The sequence below is a fragment of the Crocodylus siamensis genome, chromosome 4 (genome assembly GCF_052110815.1).
Source record: "Crocodylus siamensis isolate JL-2025a chromosome 4, ASM5211081v1, whole genome shotgun sequence".
Lineage (NCBI taxonomy): Eukaryota > Metazoa > Chordata > Crocodylia > Crocodylidae > Crocodylus > Crocodylus siamensis.
In genome coordinates this window covers 144,297,179-144,320,005 of record NC_143398.1, presented here as the reverse complement: position 1 = coordinate 144,320,005, position 22,827 = coordinate 144,297,179, and the positions used below count along the sequence as shown (strand labels likewise).

Below are 22,827 nucleotides of genomic sequence, written 5' to 3'. Positions count from 1 at the left end.
TGCTTCCTCATCTCTGCGGTCTTGCCGCAACTGACACTGCAATGGGCCCACTCTTCACCCCATAGGAGCCGCAAGTGGGTCCTGCTCCTAGTCCAGCCTCTGCTCCCCAAGCCTCTAGTGGCAAGTCACAGCTATGTAAGCAAAGGACCAACAGAGCAGGTTTTTTCACCTTACTGTGTGACTGCTCTGCTAAGCTGAACATCACTAAGCCAATGAGCATTTGTTTTGCTTACACTGTAAGTCTGAACAAAGCCCTAACACGAGTTAAGCAAAGCAGCCTGTCATGGATGTGGAGATGGGAGCAGAAGTGAAGTGGGGGTTGAAGCTTGAGTGCTGCTGGTGCTCCAGCTAGCTCAGTGGCATGCCTCTCCCCACCTCCACTTTGCACACACATACACACTGTGCAGCTTGAGGGTCCAACCCCTCTGTGGTCACTCTCACTCCAGGGAAGCTAGCATAGGTGGGGTAAAAAGAGGTGCAGGGAAGATGAACCCTAGATGGCATAAAAGCTGCTGCTGTTAATGGCTAAAGGGATGGGGAGGGGAGAGTGTTAGCACAAGAGCCCTGTTTTCATTGAAGTGAGTTGGCACATGTGTTTGTGTGTGTGGGTTGTTGCAGGCGATCGAACTAATAAATGTGCCTGCCATCTCCAGACTGTGTACATAGCTTAATCTTCTCACAGCTGCATTGCAGCTGCAGAGGGGCAGAGCACAAAGGTGTAAAGAACAGCTTCGCCTTTCCTTGTTCACAGGGCAGGAAGAGGGTCTGCCAGCCATTCCCTCTCCTATGGCTGTACCTTTTGCAAAGACAAACCCCCTTTGCTTTGGTGAAGAATGACACTTGTGTTTCATTGCCCACCCTCTTCCACGCAGTTGGTCTGCACAGCAGAACGGCTTACAGCTTGACATTCTGTCATCCTGGGCTATACACTTTTGCACCCACAGTGCTGGTGGAGGAAAGGTAGGCCCCAAAAAGAGAGGTGAGGAGAGAGGACCAGAGAGTGATACATTCCTTACTTGCCTTCAGTGCCTTTACAATATGCCTAGAAAGCTGCTGTGTAATCTGGACTCAAGACCTTTGCACAGGACAGTCCTTCTGCTTGATAGTGGATAGATATCACAATGCCCCTGACAGAGTGGGGAATGACAGCTATGCACAAAAAGTGTGAAGCCCAGCAGAAAGGGTGGGGAGAGAAGCTCTCCTACCATCTACCTATGTGTCCACTCAGGTATTTATAATGTCCCTTTTACCTCAGTCCCCTAAATGATCACACTTTGAACCAGGTTCAATCCTTTTCCTCATTCCCTCCTTGGGAATGGGAGTGGGTACACAGATAGGTTGCATCCAAAGCCTACCTCTGCCCTGTGGCAGATTGCCTGTCTGTCCTGATTGGCATTGCCCACTGGCCTCTCTGCACAGTGCCACCACCTTTGCTGAGAGGGAAATTCAGTACTTCTGCCACAGACTGCAGGGACAGACCTGTTGTCTCACCTCTTAGCCAGGACCAAGTCAGCCCCTGCTGTGCATTCTCCAGCCTATGGTACCATAACCTCTGCAATGGAAAGATCAAAATCCTGGATTGGGAATTAGCTGGAGTTTGGTGAATTTTAGATCAGGATCCTAATTCTGCAAACCAAGGCAGTCTCTTAATACTGGCCATCTAGGATGGATTCCCTTCCCCTTGCCTGTTTCACTCTTTCTCAATCCTCTCTTCCTCAAGGTGGGGGGCTTGTGCTAGGTTTCTGTTCTCAACTTCTGATCTAACCCCATGTCCCCCCAGAGCCAAATTCTGGAGACTGTACTCAAGCAAAGCTCTCTTTCATTGCAACTGGAGGGCTGCTCAGGTAGACTGTGGGCTCCATTGCTGTTAGTGGGAGCAAGACCAGAATTTCCAGTCAGGTCCAGTTCCTACCAATCAGTTCTGGAGGCAGCATCCCTGACCTGCTGACTGCTCTATCAGACCCTAAGAAGGTTCAGCGATAAATACCCTATCCCTTGGCAATACATTCCCCTGTCAGATCAAGGTCAAATAAAAGAGAATGAACCAGGAATGGAAAAAAGGGGAGCGAGAGAGTGCAAAATTTCGTGTGCAATGGCTGTAAACTTCTGACGTCTATGCAAGTTATAGATCAGGGATGGTTTAGCATGCATGTGTATGAAGGAGGGGGAAGGAGCCATCTCAAACCAGCGTGTCTCCTGATGTGATTTGTAGAGAGGTGAGCTGGGAGGTGTGTCCTCCTCTGCCCCACCTCCCAGCCAGGCAGTAAGACTCTGGACACACTGTAACATGTTCACAGAGCTAGATGGTGCTCTGTGTGATCTGTCTAGCCCTGTGTCAGTCTCTTTCCAGGTCCCTTTGGTCTGATGCACCCTGCCAGTGGGATTCAGAAGCAGATAAGGTGGATGTTTATCTCAGAATTATAGATCTTAGAAACTGCAAAGTATTAGGAGCTCAGGACTTACATGTTCCCCTGTGGCTGTGCAGGGTCACTCCACCTGAGAGATAAGCACCCAGGTAGCTATTTTCAAATCAGACACACCTGTGGGTTGGGCTATTTTGAAGATTAAATGACTGCTTAGTGTCATTTTATTCTACTGCTTGTCAAGCCTCGGGATGACCTTCTAGCCATTTTTGCTTTTTACCTGGGCGCTTGGGAAATTGATGCAACTGGGGACAAGCCTCTGTGCGTAAGAGCCTTGGAAAAGAGTGCTAATCCCTGTGGAGAAACAGGAGGCTTCTGAGTGACATTTCCCAAATCCTTGCGGTTGGTGTTGCTGGTTTGTGTTGGGGCTTTGAAGGTTGCCCCAACTGAAGGAGAAAAGAAGAGCAGGAGAAATGGGGGTGCCTCTGTTTGGAGACAACAAGCTCTTGAAGCAGATCTGGAATGGACTGTGTCACAGAGTACAGGGCAAGAAGTCCCGGGACTGGCGCCTTGAGGAAATTCACCTGCTGCAGCAGAAAAGGTACAGTACATTTCTCCTCCCCCTGCAGCTCTCTGAACTGCTTCTCTGTCCTTTTGCCTCAGATCTTCAGCCTATAGATGGACTCAGACAGGGCTTGCAGCACTTTTCTGGCTGCCTCTCGGTTGGGGTTTTTCTCCGAGGTGAAACATGCCTGGCATTTAGACCTTATCTCTGCTCACAGGTGAGTTTTACGGGTCTCTGTTTTGTGCCCACGGCTGCAACGTGTGAACGTTTTGGTAGCCCTGGACACAGCATGCAGTTTCCCAAGGGGAAATAGTGAGGGTTTTTGTAGGTCAGGACTGATACAGCCGGACAGTATTCTCTGGGGATTCCCACAGTTGTACATGGTGCTCTTGCGTTCTGTTCCTGAAGCGCATAGGAGGTATTTTTTACTGAGTGATTTGTGACAACGGTGTCTGAGACTGACCGGGCACTTTTTTGACCTGTTTTTTACAAGGTTGCCTGTGAACACAAGGGACTTGATCTTATGGCTTGAGAAATCCCTTCTAGTCTTCTCTTCCTATGGATTATGTGAGGGCCTACTGGGCATATTGGGGGTACTAACAGGGCTATTTAGGGGCATCCAGGCTAGGATACCAAGGGGCTATAGGGTAGGGGTGGGGTAAAACGGCAAATGCTTGGAGATTCCAAGCTTGGATTAGCAGGACAGGTAGCTGAAGATGAGAACTGAATTATATGTGCAGAGTTGTATCTCAGGAAACCATCACTCCTTGATTTCCTAAGCATCAATTCCACAAAATTAAAATGAATCATTTTTGCTCACTTTATCTTGTCCATACCCATTCAGAAAGGCCACAGGAGTGTCAAGGATCTTAGGGTAAATCTGATATTTTCTTAGTTGGTCTAATAAAATATATCAGATTTACCTTAAGAACCTTGTCTGCCTATGTCTTTAGACCAACATGGATACAACCAACACCTGTGAAATGGGAGTGTCAAAGCATTTTAGTGTGAAATGGTGCAAAATTCTGTTTGCTGAGGGGTAAATGAGGGCTTGTTTCTGCTATAGCATGCATTTACAATTGTGCCTTGTCATCCTCTTTCCACTGGATTCAGTAGCCTCATCCATGGTTGCCTGCAACTGGCACAGGCACTTACTCCATCAAAACAGACTGCAAGATGCTGTTAGAGATAGATGATTTGCATTCCCTTGACCCAGGCATAAGCACCCACACAACATACAGGGTAGCAACAAATTGGGCCTGGCATTCCCCTCCAAGGACACCTACGTGTGCTTGTAACCACTGTCAGCACAGCATGTGTCATCTGAGTATGTAAGTGCCAGACCAACCTCCTTACTGCTGTGTAGTGTGAGTCACCCACTGCACGTAGGGATGCAGCTGGATTCCAGTGCTGGGTGAGCTATGCACTGTGCATCCTTGGTTTGTCAAGCTGTGGGGATTTTTAACCAGGGTGCCACAGCACCTTAGGGTTCCATGGGATGCTTTTAAGGATGCTGTAGTATGCCACATAATATTAGCACCGGTAGGTTTGCAAACAAGTTTCACAGGATAAACCCGGAGATTTCAAATAGAAATCCATAGTTGTGGTCTTGCTGAGTAGTTTGTAACAGAACACTGCTCTTTAATTTTTCTGTAGTCAAAAAGGGGGAAAATGGCAGCTTCTAGTTTTCAAAGGGGCACCTTAAGTTTATTCAGGGATGCCTTTACTCAAAAAAAGGTGAGAACCACTGTTCTGGATAGAAGTCAATCTTTTGTCCATCATGTTGCAAATATTTACTTGTAGACCTGTAGTATCTCCTTAGAGCTGTTTTCATAGTCACCTCTGAAATCTTCAACACATAATTTCTGACTGTTCAGAAAGACCCAAACATCTTATTGTTTCCAAATGTAAGCCATCCATCTTTCTGTGGGCATTTATTTCTAATACCCTATCTCTATACCTATACTGGAATATAGTCACTGGGAGAATTATATCAGCATATCTTTAGTAGTGGGGATAGATCAGCAAGTCCTTTTTTGTGTATGCCTTAAATCTCACCTTAAAATCTTCAGTACCTCCTACCTGCTGAATATAATGCCACTGAATTTGGTCAAGCCGTGAATATAAAAAAACATTAGAAGTGGGAAAGGGGAGTGTGTTCCAGGGTGGGAGGGAGCAGAGGCGAGAGACAGACAGACAGAGGAAGGAAAGGCTTTAAATATAGAAAAATAAAGTTGCTTTCAAACACGAGCAGACCCTCCCTCCCCTTTCTTTATCGTTCCACTTGTTCCTAAGCTATACAGTTTTCTCTCTCCAATGCAGTGATTTTTGTTCTCCTTAAATATAACCAGTACTCTGGGGAGAAGGAGGGAATATTTTCCGAAGTGACAGAAGATGCTTGTTTGAATTTGGGTGCTGTAATCTCAACACTGGCAGAAATGAAAGGAAAGAGTGAAGAATTTATTTAATTAAGCTGCCTTTAGAAATCCTTCCTGACTACTAGTTTTGCACACGAAGAACCGTAAGCCAACAAGGCTTGCCATGCATTCTAGTAATGCTGTTTTTGCAGTCCCAGGGGTCAGGTCCTAGCTTGGACAAGTCTTGGTCAACTTGTTCTAGCACTAACAAAAACACATAGATCTGGGAGAGACAGTGATTTTCTGCACTGATTTTTATCCCATGTTGACTCATGGCTGGAACAGGAGGGCAGCACAGAATGTGGGCCTGTCTGTCCAGGTACTTTGCTACCCTATATCTGATAGCAGCTGATTTAGTAATTCACCTCACTGTGAAATATTTCCCAAGGAGAAGAAAATGGAACTTCTTCCTGACCTCTGGCACATTATAACATAGCATGAAGATTAATGATTGTAATAATGTTCACCCAGGCTAGTGTTACTGCATGTTTTCTTTATTCATGCAGGTCCAAATCTATGAGTCTTACCAAGGCAGCCTGCAATATTTACCCCTGGGCATTTTCAAGTTTAATCTCTCATTGTAGGCTAGGGCTCAAAGGGAAGCCAGCGTGCAAAAACGTGACAGCATTTTCCACTGAGAAGGGTCTTCTGGTTCATGCTTCTCCTTCGCTACGTAGCCAATCAGCATTCTGAAGAACATACAACTTGCATTGGAGTGCTATAGTCAGAATACCTTTTCATCACTGTCTTCTTTCTGGGTTCACCTGTGGAGGTGAGCTCTGAAACCCACATAGGGTTTAGGTACATGAACGTGTCAACAGCAACAGATTAGGATCACAGAGAAAAAGGAGCTGGAAAGCTCAGAGGTGTGATGATTAAGGAAAGTCGCACCCCTGAGGGATAATGTCAGAAATAACCAATATATAAATATGGGTGTACAGCAAACACTAGGGTTTACAGTAAATGGAAGATGCAAAGCTGGGGCAACTGGATTTTCTTCCTTTTTTTCCTACCTAGTGGGTCAGTAGCCACTATATGTGCCCTTTTGCTCTGCACGCCATGTTGTGTGGTCTGTACCACAGGGTGAGTCACACCTGCTGTACCAAATGTTGTGTGGTATAATTAATGTGTGTAAAAGGACTTTGAGATTATCTGCTAAGAGGCAGTAGAGGAATAAAATGTACTGGTGTTATAATAATTATGATTCCATGTGGCTGGCGTAGGTTGCTATAAAGATGCTCTAGGCATGTTTTGGGGATAGCTTGCATAACTGGTGGAGAGCTATTCAGGTCATTTTAAGCAGGTGGCAATAAAAGTTTATGCCCCTTCACACCATCACTTTTCTTGTTAGTGCCACATATTTGCCTTAGTTTATAGGGATTTTGTGTAGCTTTATAGTCTCACCCATGCATTGTTTTTTTCCATTTGAATTACTTTAATTACTATGTATTCAGTGTCAGTACTGAGTGACGTTCACAAGTGAAAAATAAACTTTGCTGTGCGTTATCAGAGTCTATGCCTTTCGGTTTGCAAAAGGATACAGTGCATCTTTCACCTCTAAGAGGGTCCAATTTGTCTTAGGCTGATAACATACAAAAGATGTTGTTAAACATTGTCTCCACATTGTTTCAGTGAAAAGAATCAGTGAGGTCTTAGTACACTTCCCTAGTATACAAATGTCCCTGTCTAAACACCCAGCATGACCAACAGTATGAACTGGACCCCTTATTGGCAACTTCATCAGCAGGGATCCTGGTTTCCCTGATAAAAAAAAAATCACAAATTGTCTGATAAAAAATTGTGAATTCTCTGATAAAAACTCCAAAATCTATGAATAAAATGAAAGGTCAGTTCTATATATACAAAAGCCTTAGTCTGTCTGTCCATAATTCTTTATTTGCACTCTGATTGGCTGTCTTGGCCCATCATTCTAGATGGGCAATTGGCTAGTATATTTTTATTTTATATATATATAAAATAAATATATATAATTTTATATATATATATATATATCATTTATGTATCTTTAAAATATATATCAGTTGAATACAATGGTTTCTTGATATATTTATTTTGCCGCAATCACTATAATAAAATACATTCTAAATACCTATAAATTTTAGTATTTGATTTTGGGTTTTTTATCATGGAAAATTAGAACTCCCCCTGGCCCCTTTGGTCACAGAACACAGCTCCAGCCCCTCACTCCCAAGCCACAGTCCCCCGGCCCTGCTGGTGCCCCTTACTCCCTTTCCCCCATAGCCTCCTTGCCCTGCCAGTGCCCCTCACTCCCCACAGCTGCCCACTCAGCCCTGCTGGTGCCCCTTACTACCCCCCCATGGCCCCTCCTGGCCCTGCTGATGCCTCTCACTCCCCGCCACAGCCCCCTGTCCCTGCTTATGCCCCTCACTCCCCCCACCTCCAGACTCCTGGCCCTGCTCTGCCCCTCACTCCCCCTCATAACATCCCCAGCTTTGCTGGTGCCCCTTACTCCCCACCCACGGCCCCCTGCTCTGCTGAAAGTGGCCTCCAGCTGCCAGGGCTACAGGGCCAGGGCCCCAGATTTCCAGCCCGCAACCCCCACAGCAGTACCCTAGCCCTGGCTGCTGCCTGCAGGAGTGGGTGCAGAGCTCGACTCCCCCCACCCTCACTGCCTGCTGTGGGCTCAGGTGGGGTTGGGGCCAGCTCTCTGCCACTGCACACACATTTGGGCATTTGGGGGGGACCCATGCCCCTCAGATCTGTGTGCAGGGCAAAGGTGGGCTGCCCACTGCAGGCTTGGGCTCCCACCCTGCTGCCCTCCCCCAGGGCCTCTGCAGTCCAGCGGGGATGGGTTCCCCCTGCCTCCTGGGAGTGCACGCAGCAGTGGGGAGCTAGTCCCATGCCCTGCCCTCCAGATGAGCTTCCCACAGCCCTGTCCCACTCTCCGCCCAGATCCTGCAGCCACGCATTCCAGCCCAGGGCCCTATGCCCCACCCCCCCTGGCTGGGCAGCAGCCCCAGGCCCCAGTCCTGCCCAACTCACTTCCTCCATCCCTATGGGGGCCTTAATTCCACCCCTCAACCCCTGACTTACCTGCAGGAGCTGCTCTCCAGGCTGCCAGATGGCCATGTGCATATACATGTACATGGCACCCCATGCCTGACCACCCTTCTTCCGCTCCCCCAGCCCCTTGCAGGCTGGAACTCTGTCAGCCTGCAGAAAGCTTTTTGCAAAAATGCAAAATCCATGGGTTTCTCTGTGGATACCTTTAAGAAAGCTTGGATGCTTATCTTGCTGGGGTGATCTGACCCCAGGTGACTTCCTTGGGCAGGGGGCTGGACCCAATGATCTCGGGAGGTCCCTTCCATCCCTAATGTCTATGAAATCTATGAAATATACAAAAATGAAAAATCCCCGTTTTCATCAGGTGAAGTGGGAAATCTGTGTTTTTCTCTGTCTCCCACGGAAATGGAAAACCTGGATTCCGGTTCATCAGAAAGGTCAAAGGCACGACCGTGCTTTCTTGCCTCCTAGAGATTCATTCCTTTTGGTGAGTAATTTTCCAGTCACAATGTTTCACACAGTTGGAGGACACACAAAGTGGCCTTTTGGAAGTAATGTCAGTGCACCACCAATCAAGTCATGTGAGAGATGTATTGCTGATGAAATCTGGGTCTCTCTTCTTCCACCTTCGCCCCAGTGAAAGCATTAAGGGAAGAGTTTCAACAATATAAAATATGTGACCTGATTTTCAGAAGCACAGATGGACAAATCCAGATTGGCAAACTAGGTGCCCAATCCAGACTCTGGCAGAAATTTACATATCTGTGCTGCAGAAAGCAATCCAGAGTAGCCCTGCTCAGCAACCACAAAAGCTCTTAGGTGTCTGTGTAGGGCACAATGTATGGTTTCCTCCTGACCCCACACTGTCCCTAACAAAATAAGCCCTGTCCACCCACTCCCATGGGGTGTGCAAGACACCAGCAGTTAGGCACAGTAGACAGCTTGGAGGAGTGCGTGTCCCAGGACTGTTCTTACAGAAAAGCCTGAGTGTGGTGCTGGGAGTGAGGAGAGATGAGGGGGCACTCAGAGCCACTATGCTACTCAGAACCTCTCCTAAGCCATCTCTTCCAACTAATTGCTGAACTTTGGGGTAGTGAAGTGAGAACAAGAAAACAGAGCTTTTTCTGTCAGCAGTAGATCTGGAGTCAGGAAGGAGGCAGTATAAGTGGTCAATGCCTGCCCAACATGTGCCAGTGGTGCAGAGCTCATTCAGGAATGGCAGTAGCCATGATCAGTTTTGCTCAGAGATACAAGTAGAGGTACTGGAGCCAGTGTCTCCCTTTATGCTTACAGCACTTCCCCAGAAAACATTATATCTGGGTTCTAGGCCCTTTTCAGCCTGAGGGGGTTTGACCCAACATCTTCCATAGATAGTTAGAAGGGACATTGGAGGATCACCGGGTCCAGCCATCTGCACCAAGCAGAAAAGACAACTGGGGTCAGGTGACCCTAGCAAGGTGACTGTCTGGTCTCCTCTTGAAGATTTCCAGGGTAGGCAATTCCACTGCCTCTGGAGGGAGCTTATTTCACAGTCTGGTCATGCTGACTGCGAAGAAGTTCTTCCTAATGTTGAGCCTGAATTGATCTTCCAGGAGTTTGTGGCCATTACTCCTAGTTTTCCCCTCTAGTGCCCTGGTGAACAGTTGTTCACCGAGTCCTTGATGTACTCCCCAAATGTAGTGGTAAGCTGCTAGCCTCCTTTTTCTCAGGCTGAAGAGTCCCAGATCCCTCAGCCTTCCCTCATATGGTTTGCTGTGTAAGACTCTGATCATATGGGTGGCTCTTCTTTGGACTCTCTCAAGAGAATGTCTCAGCCAGCAAGATGTAGACTAACAGGGGGCACTTTCTGTTGAGGCTGTGTCACCATGCAGACAAGAATGCTTAGGCAACGAGTGCAGATGGGAAATAAATGTAAGCATCAAGTGGTTGGAGCACGCAGTTGGGGAGGAGAGACTTGTGATCTGCTTCCTTGAAGGTTGATGCATTTTATGCTCGCTATTGGAGAAAAGCAGTTTGTAATTCTTGCTGGTGTGTTTGAGATTTGCCTTGCAGAATGCAGATAAGTTTCAGGGAGTGCTTCAATCTTGCTATTGTCCTGATGAGCAAATAATGAGGTGAGCTGACCTGCTAACCCTGCTTTAGTCTGTGATTGTTCTCAATAGCCACTTCAGCTTTCATAGTCAGCCTGTGTTTGTTGGGTGGGGCCTGTCCCCTGAGACCTGGGAAGAAGTTTCTGTTAGGGAGCAGGCTGGATTGTTAAGACCATCAAGGTGAGGATGCCCGGGTTCTCCACCTCTTGTCTGTCAGTGTCTGTAATTAGTAACTCAGCCCACAATGAGTTTTATTTATTCCCAGTTTTATTGCTGTGCTTAGCAGTGGCGCCAGGCACCTCAGAAACACCTAAGAATTTCTGTAGCAAGCCTAGGGCTATCTAAAGCTACAGGGTTTTCACTGTACTGTGGCACCCTCAGCTTTGAGGCTTCTCAGCATCAGTAGGGGCAAAGCCCAGGTCCTTCTACGCCATGCATGAGTCTCTATACTAGAACTGAAGGTAAATGTGCCATGTATTGGCTGAATAGGGTCCGACATTCAGCTGGACAGCATGTGCTCTTTCTCTCTTGTGTATGTGTGTTTGTGCACACAGTTCCCAATCCTATTCCCTTGAAGCATCTCTTCCAATGCACTAAAAGAAAGGGCACAGGCTGGTCACTGTCCTTTTCCCCCAGCTCTCCAGGGCTAGGTACAGACAGTCAAAAAGCCTGAGACTGAATCAATTCAGTCTTTGCAGATAGTCTAAGCTGCACAAATTAAATTGAAACAGAAGTGAGCAGACATTTACCTTTGATTCAGGAAATACAGCCATGTTCCTGCAGTGGCTCAGGCCAGAAGCCAGGGGGTGCTACTGCAGGGCACTCTGGCTGTGTGTTCATTTCCTCTTCCTGCTTCCCCCAAGGTCTCTGGGATTTGCAGTCCAGAATTACAGTAGCAGAACTCTGTAGAGTTGTTCATCACTTCCTTTTCCTGCTTCCAGGTGCCTCTGGGATTTGTAGCCCAGAGTTGCAGCTGGCAGTAAGTTTGGGTGGGGGAAGGAGTGTTTCACTCCTTTCCCAGGCCCCAGGCTCCAGACGGGGTTGTCTTGGGGGGGCTGTCCCTTCCCCTGTAGACTGGGCTGCATCCCCAGCCAGGCTTGCCCCCGCTCCCTTTGTCAGCCAGCCAGCCCTCACTGTTCCAGCTATGAAACAGAGGGGCAGAGCTAGCCCTGTTCTCTGGAGCAGATAGAACAGCCCAACCCAGGGCTGCAAAGCATGGTGGGATGCTGGAGGACTGTGATTTAACTTGAACTAGGAAGGCATCTGAGACAAGGTTCATAAACCAGTTTGACACAAATCAGTTAAGTCTCAACCAGGTTCATCTTAAACCGGTTTCAGCCATTTTGAAAGTGGTCTATGTGTGCTGAGCTTCTGTTCTGTTACAGGTTTAAACCAGTTTCTGATCACTTAAATTAGTTTGTGTAACTTCTGTCCCCAGCCCCAGACCTGTTATTCAGTCACTCCCTTTCCAGTCTGTTCTTTCCCTTTTCATCTTATTTTTGGCTTCCCAACTGAAAAGCCATTTGCCCTATTTCTTGCTTCCTTCCCTCAGAGGCCAGAGACAGCATGGCACATGTATGTGGTAAATGATGAACAAGCTGGGGGATGGCTGTTGCTGGGCTGAGTGTGCTCATGTGGCTGTTTTGAATAGCATGGGAGCAGAGTAGTGAGCATGAGCTAGACTGCTCCTGCTGAACCTGTAGCCTTGTCTGTTTTGTGCCAGGATCCACCATATTCTGAGGTTCCAGGAGAGCAAGGAATGAAGGTGGGAGGATTTCATGGTACCTGTAGCTGTCAAAGGGGTTGCATGGACCCAAGCCCCTCAGCCTTTGCTGCTCTTCTAAGGCCCCACCCCGTGTACTATTCTGATGTCTCATCTTGTATGGGTAATGGGTTGTCCCAGATTGCCCTCCTTGCTGGTTCTGTCCTTCACTCTTGAGTCCCTGAACTTATTCTGTGACAGCTCCTTTCTTTTAACAAAATTCCCAATAAGCCAGATTCCACATGAGCCAACTGTGCAGAGGCTGGGAGGGTTCATAACAAAGGTTCCTAGACCCTAGGCTGTGGGGTTCATTTAGGGATGCATCTGGCCTATGCCCTTTCCTTCTTAATACATACAATGGCCTGGATGCTGCCCCTTGGAAGAAAGCAGCTAAGAAATTGTAAATGCAAAGAGAACCTCCCCTTTTCTGTACGTGGGCAGAAATTGCTTGTTATTCCTGCTTGGAGTCATTTTTAGTCTGAGGATCCAGCCACTGCCTCAGTCGATATCTGACCTACATTCTCCATCCTCTATTCCCTAAGGGATTTTCACCTACTACCTACCTTACTACTATCCAAGTGACAACAAAACAGGACTGCCTATTGCTGAGTCACTTATTTATAAGTCTACTTCATAGCAGTAATATAGGACACCATGTCTCAGTGAGTGCCAGCAAACAGCCACACCCCTTCCCTCATTACAAGGGATGTTCCAGCAGGATATACTGTTCATCCTCACTACCTACCTGAGCAGCAGCTGTGTGGTCCTGTGGCTGTGCTTTATGAAGCCAGTTCCAACCTAGTCCTATAAAGGTTGCTAACTATTGATGTTTGGGTCTTTATATTCTCCAGCCGGTGCCCAGACTTTCCCCTTCTTTTTCCAGCCTCTAGAGCCAGGCTAGCCTGTAGCCAAGCACATCAATCTAGAAATCCTTTGGGGGGAAATATTCTCCCCCTATGAGACTCTTAATTTTTCAGCCATGGCTCAGACCAGAAATACTACAGGAGTGACCTTTGCAGGGCTGATAATATGGTTCTTCCAGAAGTAATGCTTGGTAGAACAGGAGAAGAAGTTGCACACTACTTCAAGCACTAGATAATAATGCTAAAGAATTTAAATTGTAAAGCGTGGGCTGAAGATTCAAGATTTTGGTTCGCTTTTTATCTCAACTAAACTGGTTTGCCCCGTCCATGACATTTCTACTTGGGAACATGACAGTAACACATAAAAAAACTAGTGTTTATCCCTAATTATGTTCTGGATAACAGCCAGCATTTTTCTCTTGTTCAGTGCCAGAAAATTAAATAAGCTTGTGGATGTGTGGTACAAGTATGTAGAGCATGGATGTTGGAAGCAGGTAAGCAGGAAACAGCTAAGGGAGTGTTTCCAAGTAATTAGAATAGGGGCTGGCTACCTGGACGCCTGTGTTCTAAACCAGGCTCTGTCACTGATTTGCCATAAAACCTTGGGCAGCTTCATATTCCCAAGAGGGGCCGCTGGGTTTGGATATCCAACTTGACAGCCCCTGAAATTAGAGAGTATTTTTTGAAAATTTTGGCCTACTTAATCTCCAGATAGTCAGAATAATAATTAATACTTTCCTGTCCTATATAGGTCTCACTGGAATATGGGGAATACCACCATTGAACAGTGCACATTACAGTTCACACAGAGGATCTGCTAGAAGCATTAACAAAAGTAGGCCTCTCCTGGCATGTCTACTCAAGACACTAAATGTGCTAAAGACTAATTCTACTGTGTATATTAGTGCACCACGGTAAAAGCCATGCTGTTGCGCTGATGTGCAGTAGAATTAGTCTACTGTGCATTAGTGTCACTTAAAGGCATGCACCAGTGTGTAGACATGTCTACTAAGAATGAATTAGGTCAGGGGTTGTCAACTGGGGGTACGCGTACCCCTGAGGGTACTTTGAAAGGGAATGTGGAGGCAGGCAGGGATGGAGTGCCACCACCCTGTGCCTCTGCCTCTCAGAAGCAGGGCCGGGGTGGCATAGATGCTGTGCTCCTGTCACTCTCCTGCTTGCTCCCCCCTCCCCCCTGGGGTAAACTTATTAAAAAGGAGATTGCTGGGGGTACACTTATGAAAAAAAGTTGAAAACCTCTGAATTAGGTAATACCATATATGATTTTTAGGGCATACATGAGAAGTAACTGGGAAAGTTAGATTTCTTCCAAAGCTAATGGTTAAGAGTGATTGATAAGACCAGGCAGTGCCCCAAAATAAAGATGAAATATACAAGGATTAAGACAACCTGGTAAACATGTTTTATTGCTTGCTGACATCTAGGATGTGTATGTTGTCACCAAAAGATGTTTTGGTATTTGCTGAAAAGTAGAAAGTATATGCATTGTTTAGACTGGTGTATAAAGGAGGGTCTAGCAACCTTTGTTATTTTGCATTAGGCTTAGTGGATGCATCCACCTGACACTTATGCCTATACTTTACTGCAGGCATCCTGACCAACACCGCGTACCAGCTTGTTAGGTTGTAGGTACTTTATAGGCAATAAACCTGGCCGACATTTTGTCACTGAGACTGGGCTTGCAGTTTTTCTTTCTGTAACAAGAAAATCTTCAGAGGACACTGCAGCACAGGCAACTTCCCAACACAATGCACACTCAGGCCACTCAGACTCAGGGAGCCTGACATTGGTGACCCCTCCCTGAACAACACCTCCCAGAGGGCTTCTCGGAGCCTTCATGGGATGTTTGCATGGGGTTCTGAGATCTGTGTAGTAGCTGACCTGTGTCTGAGCCTTTCTAGTGTGGTCTGCTGTCCAACACCTCCTTTCCACTTGTGTCAGTCTACGAACAGAGGTGCAGAGCCTAATAAAGCCATGTTTCCCAAGCTAGGCGGGTTTCAACTGCACCGTAGCAGGGCTGCCCACTCTCATGCTCCCCTTACTTCAGCCACTGCTGATGTTTAACCTGTCTCCAATTCTCCCACATATACCCTACAACCTATAGCCCCACCCTAGTTGGCACCAGTAAGGGAAATCGGTGGCTGTAATTCACATGTGCCATCTCAAGGAACCTTGCACACTCCACCCTTTGGGAAACACTGGCACAGGCATATTAATTGCAGCAATGTTAATGCTACTGAAAATCCTCCCCCTTCCTACTTCTTGCTTTTAGAAATTCAGACGTCCCAGGAACACCAGATTTTCCTGAGGCAAAGTCCTGGCAATGCAACACTATATCTGATAATCTTGCTTCCTTTTATTAAGCATGGCATGTTTTGCTCCTGGAGCCTCTTTTTCCTTCCTTGCTGTCCATTCCTGTCCTTAATGTCATTATCGAGTCTACCTGTAATTTCACAGCTGTAAGTGAAAACAGATTGGCTAATCCAGAGGGCATATCTGAAGATAGGTGTGGGGTCAGAGGGACACTGTAAGATCACATTTTAACTATTTCATGGCTGATCCGGAACATCCTCCATAGTCCGTGCCTTTGGGCTATATCAAGTTTAGTTTTCATAACTTGGGAAATAAGGCTCCCGTTGCTTCCTTAATCAAAGAAAGTATTTCCTTATATGGAACACAAAATATTCCTTTTGCTCTCTTTCACAATCTTATAGTTGTCTTTAACCAGTTCTTACCACCTCTTGCTTACGCCAATCAAACATTTGGAGGGTAGTTACCCTATTTACACCCACTTCTCCTTTCTTAGTTGTCATTTGATCAGGTTATTTATATTTTTCTACTTACTCTCCTACAGTTTCTTAATTTCTTTTCCATCTCCAAATTTTCTCCTGGTGGTGAAATCATTCCAGCAAAGAGATACCCAGAACTCAGTGTCGCATTTTTGGTGTGGTTAGGTCAGAGAATTTGAAAAGATTTCAGAAGATTTCAAAGGAACATTGAACATAATCTGACTGTACAGTTGACAGCGTTCCCCAAAACAGCAATCCCCTTGCCAGATCCTTGATAATAACATGGTGTGAATGTTGATGTCAGTTTTCTATTCAGTGGACTGCTGTTGAAAGACCTTGTTTGTATGCTATTTCTCAGGACACTGCCCATCCTAATAACTGAGCTGGATGCATGAAATAAAAGATTATTTTTGTGAACAAAGGGCATAATTCATTTTACTGTTAACTAATGGAGCTTTAGTATTATCCATGAACTGTCTGATGAAGAACCATGGGGAATATTATGGAAATATTCTTGAATCTCAGGCATTTCAGGAATTTTAGCATAGGAGATTCATCCAAAAAACTGTGCTACGAAGTGCAGTGTTCACAATCAGCTATTCCAATATTGAAAACATTTCAGTCATCAGCAAGTAGAAAGGATATCAGGACTGATTGCTTTATGTTTCACAAATAGAAAAGGGTTAAACGTTTTGGACAATGTATGGTTACACCAGCTTTATTAATAATATAAAGCATCTGTATGTTCGTAGGGCACCTTTCAGATGAACTGAACCTCACATGCCAAGAAATCTTAAAGTTAAATGATAAATCTCAGAAGTGGGAAGAAGCCTGAGAGCAGTAAGTTGTCTCAGACATCCATGGTTTCAGTTTAAGTGGCTTTTCACAACTCAAGTTTCAATTTGAGTCTCAGACTACAGCATTTTCAACCAGGAGTGGTTAGATGAGAAGGAAGAAGAGTTCTCAGTAGATGAGTTAATGCAAAAGGGACTAAACTTCATATCTTTTATATTACAATGAATCTAAAGCTAACCTTCCATCTTCAGTGGACTTACTCTTATGTCATGCTCTGTAGTCTGGCCTGAGATCTATTTGGCAGTAAGTAAAATGGCAACATTACAGAAAACTAGACAGTGTTTGACGAGAGAGAGTATTGCATGGCTCATGCAGCCTACCTTTGTGATATCTTTCATGGGTTTCCTGAGATGCATTTTTTGTTTCTTGTTCTTTTTGTTTTTCCCCTAAAGCTTCAACTCCTTACATAAGATGACTGACAATTTCTGACTTTTTATAACTAGCAAAATGAATGTGTATAGGCAACATGATTCAGGAGAAAAATCTAAAAACATGATCCAACTACCTCTAAGAGGTAACTGAAAACAAGTAAAGACCATCTAAAATGAGTATATGTATATATTTTAATGTCATAATTTTTAAGCCAATCTTCTGATTTTTGGTGGTTGATGCATGAGTTTAAACACTTGGGGGCTAACAACTGTTTCCTCATCTTTTTTTCCTGAAATCTTGGATCTTGACTTAAATGTCCCTGGAATAGGAAGATTTTGAGTCTGATTATTTGTTTAAGACTTAAGAGACATCTAGTAATGTGATCATTTCGTGTTACAGAGAATTTTCAGTCCTATCCAGTGAAGGGTTAAAATTAAAACTATGGACTTAGGATGAGCAGGCAGAAGAAGGAAAGGGGCAGGCAAAGGGCTTGGGAAAAGACCGAAGGTGAGGAGAGACCAGCTCTGTCTAGTCTTCTGTGTGCATTTGGGTTGTTGTGTTTGTGTGTGTGTGTAGCTTTCATTTGCTATCTAGAAAGCAGTGTGATCATTAATGCTTCAGTCGCAGGGTTTTCTTAATCCTCCTGGGAAACTGGATGCTTACTCCTTACAATGGGCTAGAGCTCTGGCTTGTCTCTGTAATAAGGTAAACTTTCTCCCATCTCAGTCCCCAGAAAGCAAAGCCCACAGGGCAGGGTTAAAGGGCACACTCCTATTGGCGATCCTTGACCTTTTCTGTGAGATTCCCCAGGCTGGATAGAGCCAGCTACTTCTTATCCTCACACCTCAGGGTCACACTGTTAGGATGGCTTGTGGAATTTACCTTGCTTGCCAGAAACTGAATGAAGCGTTGGAATTGTTTTTCCTCTTGTGCACCGAAAATGCAATTTGCTAGCCCCACACCTGGCCATTTTTGTGCACTGTGGATGTGTGAGCAGGTGTGCATAGACCACATTCAGTCAACTCTGCACTGGCTGGGTGCATATGCATGTACCTGAGCATATGTCTAGGAAGTCGTTGGAGAGAGGAAAGGCCACAGGTTAGACATTATCCAGTCCCCTTTCCAGCACTCCTTTTTAAAACTGAGCTGCTGCCCCTTGCATTTAATAGTCATTGGATAAAATGGGTGGAGAGAGCTGCAGATGTTTCTTCCCCATTGGAGTTAGTGGTCCAGACTACAAGCCAGGGCCTGTTTCTTTCCAGCTTAGTAGTTACCTCCCTGAGCCATATAGGACACATCTACACAAGATGCTACATCACCATAGTGATGAGCTACGGCAACACAGCTCATCACTATGGCAACGTAGCATCAATGGGCACTAACTGTGACACCACCGCTACTGCGCAGTAGCAACAGGCTACTGCGCAGTAGCTTGTCGCTACTGTGCAGTAGGGTTGGAAATGACCCATGCGCCACCAGAACTGCATGCTACCAGTGGTTACTGTGCAGCCATATTGTACTTGCAAAAGCAAGTACTAAATGACTGCGCAGTAACAACTGTGCAGTGGGGCATACATGTAGACACACCTACACTTCCTGCTCTCTTCCTCCTAGTTCCATTCCCACATATTTCCCTCTCTGCTACCCAAGGGACCAGCACTAAAAGGAGTGCTGAAGAAGCACCTGGGAATGCCTAAATTGTGGTACTGGTATTTAGAGTAATGTGTGGGGAAGTCTTGCGGATCCAGGTTCAAGCCTCCTTTAGGTTGAGGGGCATAATAGTAGAGCCTGCTTCTTTCTTGGAAGTGGCCTAATCAGCCAGCTCTTGGAACTAAAACACAGGAGGGCCTCCCCCACCTGCTAGTCTCAGGTTTCTGGCTAGCTATACATTCTCGATTTGGATGCATGCATACATCCATAATAGGTTAGTGTGCATAGCTGCCTGTCCAGTGTGTAGCTTATTGCACAGGCTCAGTCTATGTGCACACTCATATGTGTCCAGAGCGCATGGTAATAGAATTGCAACTTGTAAGTGCCTAAAATGCTACTTGTATGTATGTATGGCTAGAAAGCTGCCATCTAGATATGCAAAGGAGAATTAAATTCCACCGCTAGGTGTTGCCACAGGATTCCTGGCTATTTTCCCATTTGGTCAAGCATTGTACTTCCAGCTGCACTTGATAAGATGAGTTCTCCATCCAGTTTGGCATTTCATTTTCAGCAATAATAACCTTCCATACAGAGACCTGAAGTAGCAATGAGTGGATCAGGTCTCTGAAAAAAAACCCAGGGTTCAAAAACCAGGGGTCAAGCCCCACAAAATCATGAGATTAGCTTAAAATTATAGGGGTTTTTTAAACTATAAACTTTGGGCATCTCCTAGATTTTGAAATGTTATGGTGTTCTTACATTGTACTTTCAATTGTCCTGTGCATTCAGGAGGGTTAAAACATTCCTGCTGAGAAAAAGAAGAAAAAAAAAAGGCTGTAATTTTCATGCCAGCACGTGAGTTCCTGAACTGGGGCTAGATAGAAAAGAAGCAAAAAATATCACAAGGCTTGCGATAAAGTTGTAAAAACATGTTTTCATGTCCAGGAAATTGTTCTCAGGGCATGAGTGTGCCAGTGGTGGAGTCCAGGGGACTGTATGTATGCAAATTCTTTAGTTCACTTGAAAGAACCTGACAAAATAACCAAGAACCGGAGGAAGTGGTGGATACTGCCTGCCAAGGACATTCCTTTTCACCTGGATCTTGTTTGATAACACACTTATTGTGTTTCCATTTCTCCAAGTAGGCTGCAAGATTTAATTTGTTTAAAAATGTCATGCTCATCATTACCAGCAAAGCAAGGATTACTCATTTTAAGTTTTGATATTTTAAATCTTGTGGATGCTTGTCTATGGCAAAAGCATTACAGCTTAGTGCTCGCTTCTTTAATTTTAGTTCCAACAGCTTTAGGGAGATGGAGGGGGATTTTTCCCTTATCTCCTTTTCTTTCCTGCTTGCTAAGGGGTAATCTAGGTTTTCATTTGAAGAAAAACAATTTTTATGGTGATTTCTAAGACTAAAGGGAGGTGCTGACTGGCGTTTTAGCTCCCAAGAGAATTGGACTAGGGATAAGAGAGTTCTATACTGGCAAGTAATTGAGCCTTCACGTACTTTGCACTGACATGATTTCAGACAAAGAAACTCTGTCTTCGTCCGTAGGCAACACAAGTTGAAACGCTTTGCTTGTCCTTTATTACAAAGCATAGCTCCCCTTTCTCCTCTCCTTCCCTGTGCTACCACCATGTGGCCTTATGTCAGTGCTGCAAGAAATGAACTCCCTGTTCCTTTTATTGTTTCACTGAGCTTGTGAGTAATAAAATAAGTAATTCAAGAGAACGGATATAGGCCTTGCCCTTCAGGAAAGTAGCTAAGCAGGAGGGTTGTTGCTGCTTCCGAAGCATGACCTTCATCCTGAAGAATTCAATTCCAGGGGGTAGAGCATGTGCCAGTGCCATTTAAAAGTTGCTCTCTTTTGTTTGCAGAATATGGGAATCTCCACTTCTCCAGGCTGCCAAAGAGAATGATCTCCGGGCTATCAAGAAGCTGCTTGCTGATGGCTCTTGTGATGTCTACCAGAGAGGTACCTGGGCTCCCATGTTCCTGAACCCCACCAATTACTGAACCTCCTCAGCACTGCTAGCCTGAGTCTGTGGTTATTTGGTCTCAGAGTGCTCTTGGACTGTTGCTGACTCCATGGTGATGTGGATGGAAACCACATCCTCCTCATAGATCCAGTAAGAACCACTTGGCTGTGTGTCTTAGGCCCCAAACTGCCAAGCAGCAGGGGCTGGGATTGCTCCCTGGGTCCAGAAGTGCTTCCTTCATTACTCTAGGGAGGTTTTTCCACATTTAACATGGCCATTCCTTTTCAGTCGTATTACACTTGTGCCTAGATGCCTGCGCCATGGTCCAATGTATTAATTACTGTACTGCCAGAATAAAACCCAAGCACAGAGAGCTTACAGCCTAACCAGCAAAGGGGAGAATGGGCAGGGAGTGGGACAGAGACACAGGCGAGAGAAATGACAATCCAAAGTCACACATCAGGTCAGTGGAGGAGCCATGGAGGCACCCAGGTCACATGAGTCCTCCTACCTGAACTCTCTTCTCAGCTTTGCCCTAGGCAGCTGAAGGCATGCTTCTCTCCCACTCCCTCTCTAGGTGCAGTGGGGGAAACAGCCCTCCATGTGGCTGCTTTATATGACAACATGGAGGTTGCTCAAGCTCTGCTGGAAGCTGCTCCAGACCTCGTCAATGAGAGGATGACATCAGAGCTCTACGACGGTAAGCAACTCTGGGTGTACCTTGATGCACACGCAGACTGACTCACAGCTGACAGGTTGTGTTACCTGCTGAATCAGCTGGACACACAAAGCAATGACAAGGGCTTTGAAGCCTCATGTGTGCTAAATAGGGATTATGCTGTGTTTTTGTCCAGTCCTTGTTGTTTCAGAAGTGAATTCTCCCTTCCCTTTGCGTAGCAACTTAGTGGAAGAGCTGGCCGCTGGCGTTCAGGTACCCAGACAGAGATGGCAAATGATCATATTTTCTATAAATTCTAGCAGTTGAAGGGCACAGACTCACAGCTAGGAAATAGAGCCAGCCTTGAAAGAATAAGAATAACTTCAGATATAGCAAATTTAAAGTAGGCCGCTCAACAAGGGCAGCTTTCACTTCCAAAATAATAAGAGGGTTTTTTTGTTGGTTTTTTTTTTTTTTAATTTCAGCGTCAGGCTGGAGAACTGGAGTGGATATCCTTTTGTAGGCACAGCTTAGTGAACTATTTATTTCCTCTAAGGGGTCTGTCACTACACTTCCCAAATGAGTGTGGCTCCCAATCACAGTCCTTATCCACATTCAGGGGACTTTTCTGTCTCCCCCATTGAAAATGTGCAGCCTGTGATCTCCCCAAGCCAGTGGCAGAACATCTTCTGGCACTCACTCATTACATTTCACACACATGCACAGGGTGAAACTGGCTGCCAGTTTTGGGGTCTGCTATCTAATGAGAGAATCTCCCCAGACATGTGTTTTATTTGTATGTATGTGTGTTACAGGCCAGACAGCTCTCCATATTGCCGCCGTGAATCAGAATGTAAACTTGGTGAAGATTTTGCTCAAAAAGGGAGCCAATGCCTCTGCACCACGGGCTACTGGACTTTTTTTCAGATGCAGCAGCCATAATCTTATCTACTTTGGTATGGCCCTGTCAGTAGTCCCCAGTAACCAGTGCAGTTCTTTCTTTCCCTCTGTTATCCTGACAATGGTAGGCCTGGAGGCCAAAGTGTGTCAAAGGCATGGGCTGGTATTGTCTACTATGCCTGCCTTACCCCAGATAGGCACAGATCTCTAGTCTGCAGGCCTGTAAATGACTGGGCTTTTCCAGGCACCTAAAATAAAACTAATTTTATGTGCAAAACATCCTAGCAATCCATTGGAAGTCAGTGATATTTCTCCAAATTCTCATATAGCAAAAGAGCATCCCTCCTAAAAGCCTGTTTCCCCTGTGACACCATCTGAATGAATATGACTGTGACAGTATTTGAATGCAGGCATGAAGGAATGGTTTCCCCTTCAGCTATAGGATCTTTTGTGGGTGGAATTATTGAGCTTCTGGGGAACTCTCTTCCTTCAGT

At 45.6% G+C, this 22,827-nt stretch overlaps 1 protein-coding gene across 1 annotated transcript in view; it reads left to right on the top strand.

Moving 5' to 3' along the window:
- The first annotated feature begins 2,836 nt into the window (after positions 1-2,836).
- The window catches only part of LOC149866689 (transient receptor potential cation channel subfamily V member 6-like), a 37,191-nt gene continuing 17,200 nt past the window's right edge, over positions 2,837-22,827 (top strand). Inside the window, exons 1-4 of the mRNA XM_090044017.1 lie at positions 2,837-2,964; positions 20,674-20,771; positions 21,353-21,475; positions 22,249-22,389. Of these exons, the coding sequence (XP_089900143.1) occupies positions 2,837-2,964; positions 20,674-20,771; positions 21,353-21,475; positions 22,249-22,389 (490 nt within the window). The remainder of the gene's footprint in view (positions 2,965-20,673; positions 20,772-21,352; positions 21,476-22,248; positions 22,390-22,827) is intronic.